At 34.8% G+C, this 13,317-nt stretch overlaps 1 protein-coding gene across 1 annotated transcript in view; it reads left to right on the forward strand.

Annotated features, from left to right (window-relative positions):
- Nucleotides 1-13,317, forward strand: part of LOC114324272 (growth factor receptor-bound protein 10-like) — a 616,793-nt gene that overhangs the window by 532,766 nt on the left and 70,710 nt on the right. Inside the window, exon 4 of the mRNA XM_050660652.1 lies at nt 6,754-6,884. Coding sequence (XP_050516609.1) covers nt 6,754-6,884 — 131 coding nt within the window. The remainder of the gene's footprint in view (nt 1-6,753; nt 6,885-13,317) is intronic.

The raw sequence follows: 13,317 nt of genomic DNA on the forward strand, positions 1-13,317 counted from the left end.
CTTGTTAACATGTCATCAGCATTAAGCACCAGGGAATGTTACTCTGCAGTTTCGCTGTTATCCGATTTAACACTAAGGATAATAAATAAGAACTAAGCACCCAGCCTTTTTGCGCTTTCACGTGAAATTTATCAGTCTCTCTCGCTCCTGTCCTAACCGTAGTTGTAACTTCCATGTCTCTCACAATCTTTACATATTCACCGGGGACTCCTTTCTTATTGACTGCCTACCACAGAGTCTCTCGAGGAACTCAATCATATGATTTCTCAAGATCAATGAATTCCATATAAGCGTGTGTTTCTTTATACCTGTATGTTTCGCCAACTATCTTATAATGAAAACTGCATAAATCTAAATCCTAACTGATTATCGGATGTTTCGGTTCCTTCACGTTTCTGTCTATCAATTATTCTCTCCCTGTAGTTTGTGCATTGTTGTATTATCTCCCTTGTTTTTGTAAACAGGTGTCTGACAAACTATTTAAAAAAGGATCCCGACAGAACGTCAGAACAGTAAAATAGAACAATGTAACAGAAAAAGATAAAAACTGAAGACGGGACTCAACCTAACGTGAAATAGATTAAACGCAACGTGAAATAGATAGTCCTGTCGCCAGGGGGGTACAACGGCCTTCTTAATTCAGATGGACTTAGCCAAGTTTTTTTTATTTATTTTGGCCCGTAGAACACGAATTTTTTGGGTAACAGTTGATCCGGATGTCGATAAGATTGTTATAAACAAAGAAGTTGAGGAATTACATAACAGCGATTTCTCGCAAAACAAAACAATTTTTTGTATTTTTTGGGCCATTCTAACCAAAAAATGTTCCTACAAGTTTTTTCGTAGGATGCATAGTTTTCGAGATAAACGCGGTTGAACTTTCAAAAAATCGAAAAATGCAATTTTTGAACCCGAATAACTTTTGAATAAAAAATAAAATAGCAATTCTGCTTACCGCCTTTAAAAGTTTAAGTCAAATTTTATCTGTTTTGAGTATTTGCATTGCTAAAAATTTATTCTTCGATTGTTAAAAAAAGCTATAAACACATAGTGTTTCCCGTGCCTAATACATGCGTTTTAATGCATGCTACGTAGAAATAGCCCCGCTTGCACTTTTACCTCCTCTACCTACACATTCGATTTTAAATGAGAAATCATTGAAAACATCACTCAAGCACTAGGTGTTTATAGCTTTGTTTTAACAATAAAATAATAAATTTTTAGCAATACAAATAATTAAAACCGATATAATTTGACTTGAACTTTCAAATGCGGTAAGCAGAATTGCTATTTTATTTTTTAATCAAAAGTTATTCGGGTTCAAAAATTGCAATTTTTCGATTTTTTGAAAGTTCAACCGCGTTTATCTCGAAAACTATGCATCCTACGAAAAAATTTGTAGGAACATTTTTTGGTTAGAAAGGCTCAAAAAATACAAAAACATGTTTTCTTTTGCAAGAAATCGCTGTCATGTGATTCCTCAACTTCTTGGTTTATAACAATCTTATCGACATCCGGATCAACTGTTACCCAAAAAATTCGTGTTCTACAGGTCAAAATACATAAAAAAAACTTGGGTAAGTCCATCTGAATACAGGAGGCCGTTGTACCCCCCCCCCCTGGCGACAGGACTAAGAGAAATTCCTTTCAAAATTTGTTATTTATGACCCTTAAGATAATAATAAATCCTAAAATTTATTGTCCTGTGGATCGGCGCGTGTTTTGCCACAATCCATCGGTAAAATTACATGCTTCAAAGAAAGATAGAAGCTCAAACAAGACCCTTCAACTGGCCAACCGAGGCGAGGGTACGATCAGTGCCGTGGTAATTTTGTGGTCAAACGACGTTGTGTTTCCATTTTTATCATTGTGTGAATTGACCAACCTACTAATATTTCTGACGCCACCACTGGCGACGTGTCCCTTAATATTCTTGGGGACATGATATGATTCCGAACCATTTTATCACAAAGTAAATATTTACTAATTTTATAGTACTGTGGGGTGATACTGTGTTCTCTTGCTTTTTCACTATTGTATATTGAAACGAAAACGACAATAGACTACCCCAGCTGATTGAAATAATCGAAAATAATACTTCAACCAACTGAGATAGTTATCGTTCACCCCAGCCTAGCTCAGTGTCTCAGGGTGTGTGTTAGTCTTGTCCTAATCTTAGAATATGGACTCTGAAAATTTAGAATGGAAGCAAACAAAACGGTATTTTAACCAATCATGTTTATTGTTCATAAAGATATATATAAACATGTGACTTATTAAATGCATTAACAAATATATTCAAATTCTTGCCAAAATCTGGCTTTTGGTATCTGGTTCGATGGTAACTTCTTGATGTCGAATGGAACTGCTGTTGGTTCTGCAACGGGCACTGGGGTTGTAGGTGTTCAGGGCCACCAGGCCTACAGGTGTTGGTTGGTTGCAGTCTAGATGAAGATGAAGTTCATTGTTGCAGTCTAGATGATTTTGTCCTCGTTGTTCTATCGCCGGCGATTGAGGGTTGTTGAAACTCCCGGAGGGAGAACGGTGATCTTTTATCCCAAAAACTAGAAGAGTAAAAAAACACATATCAAACACAAAGAAGAAAAACCAAAAACGAGTACGAGACTAGTAAAATAATTTGATTACTCACATGCATATATGTAAGTTAAAAAGAAATAGGTATTTAAAACTGACCATGTGGTCGTAGACATGGAAGGTTAGGTATAGGAAAAAAGTGACTATAAGAAATTATTATAAAAAACTGTATGAAAAACTCACCCCAGAGAGAATATGAAAGTCTGGAAATAAAATGAAGATGTGATGGGCTCATCTCTTTAAATGGATTAAATTGTCACTCTCATTGACATGACAGCGCAAAGTATGAGCAAATACTATGGACTGTCCATAGTATTTGGTATGAGTAGATGGGCAACCATGTTCCGTATTGAAAGACAGATATCTACAGAGTAAGAATATATGAAGTACGTTCCGTATGATGATTTAAATTTTAGATGAAAAGAGAGATAGGAAATAGAGGATAATAAAAGAGGATAATAAAAGAGGGCGCCAAACAAGTTTTTATCAAAAAAAGCAAGTTAAAACGAATAGAAGATAATTATTAATGAAATATTAAAGAAAATAAAGTAAAATAATTATTTAAAAATAAAATATTAAAGATGCGACGTTTGTAACATTACAATATATTACATCTCTCTTTGTCGACGTTTAAATTGGTAAACTGGTGAAGCTCACTTCAACACGCGCTTCCAACGAGTCATTGGTCCGAACTTTAGAGAGTCATTAATATTCAGCTGAGCGGGATGCTATTGTCCGAGTTGTGAAATTCTATCAACAAGGGATCTACCTGTTTTATGGAATGATCCTTTGTTTATATAAATACACATTTCCATCACTAGTATCCCGCAGTTAATAAATTCTAATCATGCACTGCTGACCAGCAAGCGATCGCCCGCAGCGTGCTCGCAGCTTGAAAACACGCAAATGTGCATCTAGCCTTAGTTTGCTTGCAGAACTATAATATACAGCTTTTCCATTCAGCTGGAATTTGTCTCACTTATAGTACGTTTTTTAAAGGTAAAATATTGCAAAACCTCTAAATTTTAAAAAACCGCTTCGATTTACATGAAACTTGGCATGCACATAGCTAACAAGTCAAAGAAAAAAAGTGATATTGTGCCGATGTGTGCTTTTGTCATAGGGGTGAGTTTCACCCCATTTTGAAGATGAAAAATATATGTTCGAAATAAGTCCTGAAATAGATAAAATGACTAATTCTAAGCAACGTTTGGTTCTATAAAGTTTTTTCACCAAGTTAATACTTTTCGAGTTATTTGCGTGTGAATATGTTAATTTTTCTATAAAATAACCACGTTTTCAGATGGTTTTTCGCAAATAACTCAAAAAGTAAGTATTTGGTCGAAAAAAAATTCGTATCAAAAATATAATACGTAAAAAAGTGAAAAACATGGTGTATATATTAGGTCACTATACCTAGTAGAAGCAGAGTTATAGCTAATGAAAAATATTTTCATATTCGTAAAATTCCAAATCGAATATTTTTACGTGCCATAACCAAAAAACGAAGCACTTTTTTGGGGAAAACTCATTTTAACTTTTTTTAAAGTGTTTAAAAAATGCTTATTTTTGTTTTTTAAAAAAGTTTTTAGCATCAAAAGTAAACAAGTTACGCTCAAAATAAAGTCCGTTTTTTTTAGTAAGAAATCGGGAAAATCGCCCCCTAATTAGCATTTCAATTTCAAATGAACTTAATTGTTACCACTTCACAAATTTTTTACTCGCGTATGTATTGATCGTATGATCTGTAAGTTTCATCGGTTCAAAGACCTTATTTTTGAAAGAGCTGTAGTTAAAAGGGCTTGAACGAGTTACTTATCACGAGTGTATGCAAATTTAGAAACACCGAATCTTAAGTAACTTTTGTCTTACAGAAAAACAAAAAAATACAAAATATTCAGAAAAGTAAAGCTGACTTTTTTTATTGTGTAAGATTTTTGGTATCTCTAAAAATTTTTAAAAATTTTACTTGAAAACCAATTTTTTTCAAAAATAAGCACTTTGAATCGATGAAACTTGCAGATCATAATATAAACACAACATAAGCAAAGTAACTTGTGTAACGGTAACGATTAATTTCATTTAAGTTGCTAATTTGGGGGTGATCTTCCTGATTTTTTTTGCCAAAACAAAAGGGACCAACTTTATTTTGAGCGCAACTTGCTTACATTTGATGCTAGATTTTTTTTATAAAAACAGAAATAAAGCTTTTTTTAAACACTTTGAAAAAGTTGTAATGTGTTTTCCCCAAGAATGCTTCATTCTTTGGATATTTCACATTGAATAATAATTATTCTATTTGGAATTTTTCGAATATGAACCTATTTTCCATTAGCTATAACTCTGCTTTTGCTAGGTATAGAGACCTAATATATACACCGTTTTTTCAGTTTTTTATAGGCTATAGTTTTGCTAAGAATATTGTTTTCGACAAAATGCTTACGTTTTGAGTTATTTGCGAAAAACAGTCTAAAAAGGTGGTTATAAGTCTAAAAGTATTGAATTTGGTGTAGAACAAAAGTTGCTTAAAAGTAGTCAGTTTATCCATTTCGGTCAGTTTATCTTGGACATATATTTTTTCACCCCCGAGATGGGGTGAAACTCACTCCCAGGACAAAAGCACACATCGGCACCATATCACTTTTTTTCTTTGACATGTTAGCTATGCGTATGCCAAATTTCATGTTAATCCAAGCGGTTCTTTAAAATTTACAGCAAAAACCGTGAAAGAATGTACTATTACATAATTCGATTAAATAAACTTGTTAGCCAACTTGTTGTCTCTCCTAATGCTGTATACACTTCCACAGCAAAATCATCTGGTTCAATCCCTTTACCTTATTTATTTTTTAAAGTGCTTTTTTCTCTTCCTCGTTGGTTACCATGGCTTGTTACTATATACTGTATCCGTTAACTTAACTGGTGTTCTATAAACTTCTTCATTTAATAAAGTAACTCCTTTTGACATCGTCTTCGTGGACTAATATTTTGTTATTTTCATCTCGGATACATCTAATTTGATTCAAATGTTTTGCTTTCTTCGGTATATGTTTGGCTATTTTATAATATATCTTTGTTTTTCCTTCATTGGTGTTAAGTCAATCGTACAGATTTGTATATGTTTCTTCTTTACCCGTTTTTCTTTACAAAAGAAAAACTTTAGGTTTTTCTTTTGGCGACCGCACAGTTTTGAAGATCTGTGTCTGAATGTAATTTTCCCCTGTCTTTTATTTTTTCTGATACTTCGTGTGTCCACCACTAGGTCTCTCTATCTTCTTAAACTTCATTCCTGACGTTTTTCAAAGTTTCTAAATAGTATCTCTAATGAGACTGGCCATCTTTCTCCATATTGTATTAGGACTTTTTTCATGTTCCAACATATTTTTTCTATTTTCTACATTTGCCCTGCCCTGAATAGACCTTTCTCTTCATATCATCATCATCATCATCCCATAGTCGTCCACTGCTGAACATAGGCATCCCCGAAAAACTTCCATTCAGATCTATCTTGCGCTGCTGCAATCCATTAGGTACAAATCCTCTTTATGTCGTCAGTCCATCTTGTGGGTGGTCTTCCCGGGTTTGGTCTATCTGCTCTCGGTCTCCATTCCAAGATATTTTTGGTCCACCTATCATCTTTCATTCTAGCAACGCGTCCTGCCCACTTCCATTTAATTTTAGCTATGTGTTTTATAATGTCTTCTACACCACTTCTTCTATGAATTTCTTCGTTTGCGTGACTGCACACTGCGTAGTTTTCGTGCAGATGTCCTTGTTAGAGTAAGTGTCTCTGCGCCTTATGTAAGAACAGGCAGGATACATTGATTAAAGGCTCTTCTTTTTAAACTGATAAGTAGATATATTATATATCACCTTTAAAAATATCACGCAGTCTTCCATATGCTGCCCATCCCAGAGTTATTCTTCTTAGCAGCTCAGCAGTTTAATTGTCTCTGTTAATTTTTACCGTATGTCCAAGGTACATATATGTAGCTGTCAACAACTTCAATTTCGACGTCGTCTACCTTCAAAGGATGGCTCGGAACTAAACTAAATTCGTCATCATTTTTGTCTTTTGTTCTTTCTCTTCATATGCAAAATTTCTAACTAGACATACACCATTTATAGTATCTATTAATGTTTTTTTTTCTGTTTCAGAAAGAATGTTAGAAGACCACGAATACGTATTAGCGGCTTACAAAGATATGAAAATGTTTTCGTGCCATGCTCGATTTAAATTTAGATTTAGAAAAGAGTTTAGAAAATATGAGTTCTTCCATCATCCTCATGTAAGTAATATTTTTATTATTAGTATCCCGGTTTTTTGTAGCGTTTTCCGCCTTCCAGTTCCCAGTTTCCAGCCTCGTCGGTCGTTCCATTCGCAAGGGTGAAGGTTACTTTCCGACATTGCCTTCTGGATGCCGCCCAGCCAGGATTTTTCGGCCTTCCTCTCTTCCTTCTTTCCCTTGGCGTCCATTGTAAAATTTGGTTTGGCAGCCTGTCGTCGTCCATTCTTTCTACATGACCATACCAGATCAGGTTGTTTCCTTTGAATTTCGTCTATGATGGTTGACTTAACTCCCATTATATTTCTGATTTGGTCATTTTGTATTCTTTGGCCTTGATTTTCTAGCTGATCTTCTCCAGAAATCCATTTCCAATGCAAGTAAGCGTCGTTCCAGGGATTTAGTAAGTTGCCATGTTGCGCATCCATAGAGCACTATTTTTTTAAACATGGAGTTAAAGACGAGAAGGTTTCTTTGATTTGATAGTTCTTTTGACCATAGCATCGGGTTTTGGCCTTTTTTTTCCGATCCAATCACCCTTTTTCGTTTTTCTGATTATTTGCTCTATCTCTTTTTTGGTGCGCCCACTCTTGTTGATTGTTGTTCCCAAATGTATATATTCCTCATAGTTCTTGATTGTTTCATGTAAGTTGACCATTAGATCTTCCACTTCATTCCCGATACATAAGTATTGTGTTTTGTTTCTACATATTTATAGGCGAAGAAACGAAGCACTAAAAAGCCCAAAACCTAGGAATTTTGTGCAGTAAGGTGAATCATCATGCAACTTTTTGCATTCGATTCGAGAGAGTGTCAGACAATTTTGTGAACTAAATTGATCCCCGGCAAAAATTTCTGTTCATAAGAAAATGCATTTTCAAAGTGCATCTCGAAGAGATGGAAAATGGAAAATTTTGACGGAAAAACTCAGGAAATATTAACGTAAATGAGTTCAATTTTTATACTTGGGGGATTTGGAGGTCACTGAATACGAATTTCATGACGGCGATGGCCTCCGAGGTGCCTGGTGCCCAGGGTGGAACTCGTCGCGTGAGACGATCGAATAATTCGCGGGCCATCGAATAATTCGCGAAATAAAGGGATCGAAATTAGATCGAAAAACTGAAAAATACGTGTTCAATATTTTTCAAAAATCTATCGAATGACACTAAACACGACCCCCCACTCCACGCCTTGGAGGTGGGGTGGGAGTAACTTTAAAATCTTAAATGGAAACTCCCTTTGTTATTGCAGATTGGATTGTTTACGTAAAAATAAGCAACTTTTATTTGAGACATTTTTTCGAATTTATTAGCGATTTATTATTAGAAAACGATATTTATTAGCGCCATCTGTCAACAATTCTAAAAAATGTTTCAAATAAATGTTACTTATTTTTCGTGAGGAATCCAAATCTGCAATAAACATGGGGATTCCTATTTGATTTTAAAGTTACCCCCCCCCCCCCACCTTCAGGGGGTGGAGTGAAGGGGCGTGTTTGATGTTATTCGATGGATTCCTAGAAAATATTAAACAAGTATTTTTTGGTTTTTTATTTGAAAGTGTATTTCTCGAAATATTAGACCATTTCTATAATTTACCTATGGTATCACGTTAACCATTTTTTCCTATTATAGCACCATCTATCCACAATTCGAAAAAATGTCTCGAATAAAAGCTTGCTTATTTTTACGTAAGCAATCCAAATCTGCAATAACAAATGGGGGTTTCTATTTAAGATTTTAAAGTTATCCCCACCCCACCACCAGGAGGTGGAGAGAGATGTCGTGTTTAGTGTCATTCCATAGATTTTTGAAAAATATTGAAGACGTATTTTTCAGTTTTTCTATCCAGTCTTCATTTCGCGAAATATTCGATCGTCCCGCGAATTATTCGATCGTCCTAGGCGATGAGTTCCACCCTGAGCACCAGGTACCTCGGAGACCATCGCCGTCATGAAATTCGTGTTTAGTGACCTCCGAAACCCCAAGTATAAACATTGAACTCATTACCATCAATATTTCCTGAGTTCTAAATTTTTCATTTTTCATCTCTTCGAAATGCACTTTGAAACTGCATTTTCTTATGCACAAAAATTTTTGCCGGAGATCAATTTAGTTCACAAAATTGCCTGACACTCTCTCGAATCGAATGCAGAAAGATCCATGACGATTCATCTTACTGCACAAAATTCCTAGATTTAGTTGCCTCTCCTATTACAGAAAGTAATATTTTTAAAAGATCTAATTAATGATAACGAACATAAAATCGAAATCGAAGCAGAAATTCACTCTTATCATAGTACTGTCGCCAAGGGGGGTACAACGGCCTCCTGTATTCAGATGGACTTACCCAAGTTTTTTTATGTATTTTGACCTGTAGAACACGAATTTTTTGGGTAACAGTTGATCTGGATGTCGATAAGATTGTTATAAACCAAGAAGTTGAGGAATCACATAACAGCGATTTCTCGCAAAATAAAACATTTTTTTGTATTTTTTGGGCCATTTTAACCAAAAAATGTTCCTACAAATTTTTTCTTAGGATGCATAGTTTTCGAGATAAACGCGGTTGAACTTTCAAAAAATCGAAAAATTGCAATTTTTGAACCCGAATAACTTTTGATTAAAAAATAAAATAGCAATTCTGCTTACCTCCTTTAAAAGTTTAAGTAAAATTTTATCTGTTTTGAATATTTGCATTGCTAAAAAATTATTTTTTGATTGTTAAAAAAAGCTATAAACACATAGTTTCCCGTGCCTAATACATGCGTTTTAATGCATGCTACGTAGAAATAGCGCCGCTTGCACTTTCACCTCCTCTACCTACTCATTCGATTTTAAATGAGAAATCATTGAAAACATCACTCAAGCACTAGGTGTTTATAGCTTTGTTTTAACAATAAAATAATAAATTTTTAGCAATACAAATAATTAAAACCGGTATAATTTGACTTGAACTTTCAAATGCGGTAAGCAGAATTGCTATTTTATTTTTTAATCAAAGTTATTCGGGTTCAAAAATTGCAATTTTTCGATTTTTTGAAAGTTCAACCGCGTTTATCTCGAAAACTATGCATCCTACGAAAAAATTTGTAGGAACATTTTTTGGTTAGAAAGGCTCAAAAAATACAAAAAAATGTTTTCTTTTGCAAGAAATCGCTGTCATGTGATTCCTCAACTTCTTGGTTTATCACAATCTTATCGACATCCGGATCAACTGTTACCCAAAAAATTCGTGTTCTACAGGTCAAAATACATAAAAAAATCTTGGGTAAGTCCATCTGAATACAGGAGGCCGTTGTACCCCCCCTGGCGACAGGACTATCATTGGATATGGTGGTATTTTTGAAGATCACTCACATAGTAGCATTAGTTTTCTGACATTTGTTTTTAAGTGTAACTTGATTAAGAGTTTTTATTTCAGAGAATGTTCCCCTTTCCTTATGTTAACCGTATTCACTTAAAGTTCCACATTGTGTAAGATGCCTCTTAATACTTCTTCATATGTGATTTTAGCCTCCCAACGAATTTTAAGAATACTCTGAAGCTCTCTAGCTAGAGCTCAATTTCTAATAATTCTTTTAATTTTTTTTGGATTGGAATTTCAATGTTTCTATACCATTTCTAGCAGCTGCGGCCAAACATAGCATTCTACATACTGCAAACTAATATATAATGACTAAACTTAAGTCCTGCACTGTTGTTTGTGTATATTTGATTATTGAATTCAAAACAGTCTTGATTTATGCAAATTTCAAGGAGGTGTAAAATTTCAGATGTAATGATCGGATTTGTACTATTATGGTCTAAAAGATTTTTAACTAAAACAAAAGTTTCTGTAGGAGGAACACTAGGAAAAAGATTTTTTACGTCAAATGAAATTAGCCTGGAGTTGTTGGGTAATTGAAAATGTTGTATTTTATTAACTAGTTCTAGTGTATTTTTTACGGTGAATTTAAGTGAAAATTTAGTGTATTCTGTAATAATATCTGTCAGTTTTTTTTAAATTTTATATGACGGAGCTGTATAAAAAGTTATACAGTATTAAAAGTATTATTAAAAGTATTAAAAGTATTATACAGTATTAAAAAGTTATGCAGTAAAGCTAGATAGTATTACTTGTAATAAATTTTGTGGAAGTATAGAAAATAAACGTTTTCAGTGTGTTGTTGTTAGATAAAATGAACTTCTATCAAGTAACGGTCGAATCCATCAATTATTTGGTACGTTTTGTGTAACCCTTGGTCTTGGGTTCTTCGTAACCACCATGTACTTGGTCTTGTCCTCGTTGACCTTAAGAACAACTTTCTTGGCTCCGTTCTCGAAAAAGGTGAAAACTTCTTTTGCATATCTAGTGGATTGTACAATTGTGTCCACGTCATCCGCAAAGGCTAATAGTATTTTTGATCCATGGGCGGCAAATCCGTTTGTCAGTTGTGGCTGAGGTTTCCGTACTGCATGTTCCAGTGCGAAGTTAAACAGCAGGGGGGCGAGAGGATCTCCTTGTCTAAGCCCGGTGTCAATGAGGAATTCCTCCGACGTGGTGCTGCCAATTGTGATTCGTGCGGAAGCGTTCTCCGTGCTCACCTTTGCTAATCGTACCAGCTTTCCAGGTACTTCCATTTCTACCATAGTCTTCCACAATGCTTCTCTGCTAACAGAATCGTAAGCTTGTTTGAAGTCCACGAAGATTTGGTGTACATCGCGTTTGAATTCCCAGTTTTTCCAACACCTGGCGTAGGACGAAGATCTGGTCTATGGTCGACCTTCCCGGTCTGAATCCGCTTTGGTAGTCGCCTATTATTTCCTCTGCGTATAGAGTTAGTCTTCTAAACAGTATTATGGTTGCTAAACTGAGCAACATAGGTACTTCCAATTTGTTTCGGCTATCGTTTTTCATCTGTGGTCTTCCTGATGGTCGTCTATCTTCGGTAAACGTCCAGTGAAAATCTCCAATGCTGCATTGTGGCATTACAACGTTGGTCTTTTTGTCTAGCAGTGTGGTCTCCGAAGCTTTATTTGAGTTTGGCAATTTTTGTTGTAATATCCTCGACATTTGTTTTTGATCTTACCCAGTCGTCCCTCTTTTTATCTAATATGTAGTTATATAATTAGCATTGCTGTTTCCATTGCTCTTTCTGAGGTCGCTAGTTTATTCATATTGGCCTTGGTTAGAGTCCATGTTTGCCATCCATATATCATGATCGGAAGGATACATTGGTTGAATACTCTGCTCCTCAATTATTGAGGTATGTATTTTGTTGTTCTTAAGTATCCAACTAAGTTTTCCAAATCCTTCCCATGATAGTCTTGCTCTTCTAATGATTTCCGCACTTTGGTTCTCTTTGTCAAGTTTCCGAATTTGGCCTAGGTAGATACATTCATGGACTTATTCTATCTCGCCATTTATAATAGGTACGTGTGGGGTCGTCTGTTTGTTATTATTTTTGTCATATTTATTTCCGAATTTTAATTCGAATTAATCGTCAAATAGTTATTTTCCTAATAAGTGCAGAAAGTCATTCTTTTCCGCACGCGACTGCAGTTTGCCGAACGACGCGAAGCGGGAGTTCGGCAAGCAGTCGAGTGCGGAAAAGAGACTTTCTGCAAGAGTTAGGAACAATATTTTTTCTAAGAGTCTTTAAAAAATTACCAAATCTTAATCAATTAATTTAATTAATATGAAAATACATACACAAATTAATTCTTTGATAAGGTTGTCAAAACCAAACTTTCAATATAAGTAGTTAGCATGACGACGATCTTGATTTCCATGACGATGATTCAAAACGACTGTTATTGTCTACCGATTTGACTTTCGAATATTATGTCAAAACAATTTTATTTCATCGAATTGTCGCGTTAATTTCATTAAAACAGGAACACAATAAGATATATTTGAAATAAATTAGTAAATAATATCTAAATATTAGTTTATTGCATGTATTATAATTACTTTAAGGCCATATTAACATATCTAAATTAACACGCGTGCGGAAAAGTAAAAACCGCGTGCGGAAAAGTAACACGCGTGCGGAAAAGTAACACGCGTGCGGAAAAATAAAACTTTCTAAACTAAAATGCGTGCGCGAAAGTAGACATTTTTGCACGCTCGTAGAAAAAATTATTTTTATAAATTAAATTATGATTTAGTCCTAAATGTAATTATTATTATAGGTCTGGATCCCGCGTATGAAAAAAAAAGTTGATTAATAGCGAGCTGAAAATTTGTTAATAGCTTAAGGGTGTCTAGTCCGACAAACTTTGCTATACGGGAACACTGGAACAGGGGCAGTTTTAATTGTGGAACAGGTTAAAAATTTGGAAAGGTCACACCACGAAAACGGCACATTTATTTTGTCCGACAGAACAGACTTAAACTCTCCGAACAGAGATTAAACTCTCATGCAAAAATCAGACTGTTATTTATCACC

This window comes from Diabrotica virgifera, chromosome 1 (assembly GCF_917563875.1).
Source record: "Diabrotica virgifera virgifera chromosome 1, PGI_DIABVI_V3a".
In the NCBI taxonomy this organism is placed as follows: domain Eukaryota; kingdom Metazoa; phylum Arthropoda; class Insecta; order Coleoptera; family Chrysomelidae; genus Diabrotica; species Diabrotica virgifera.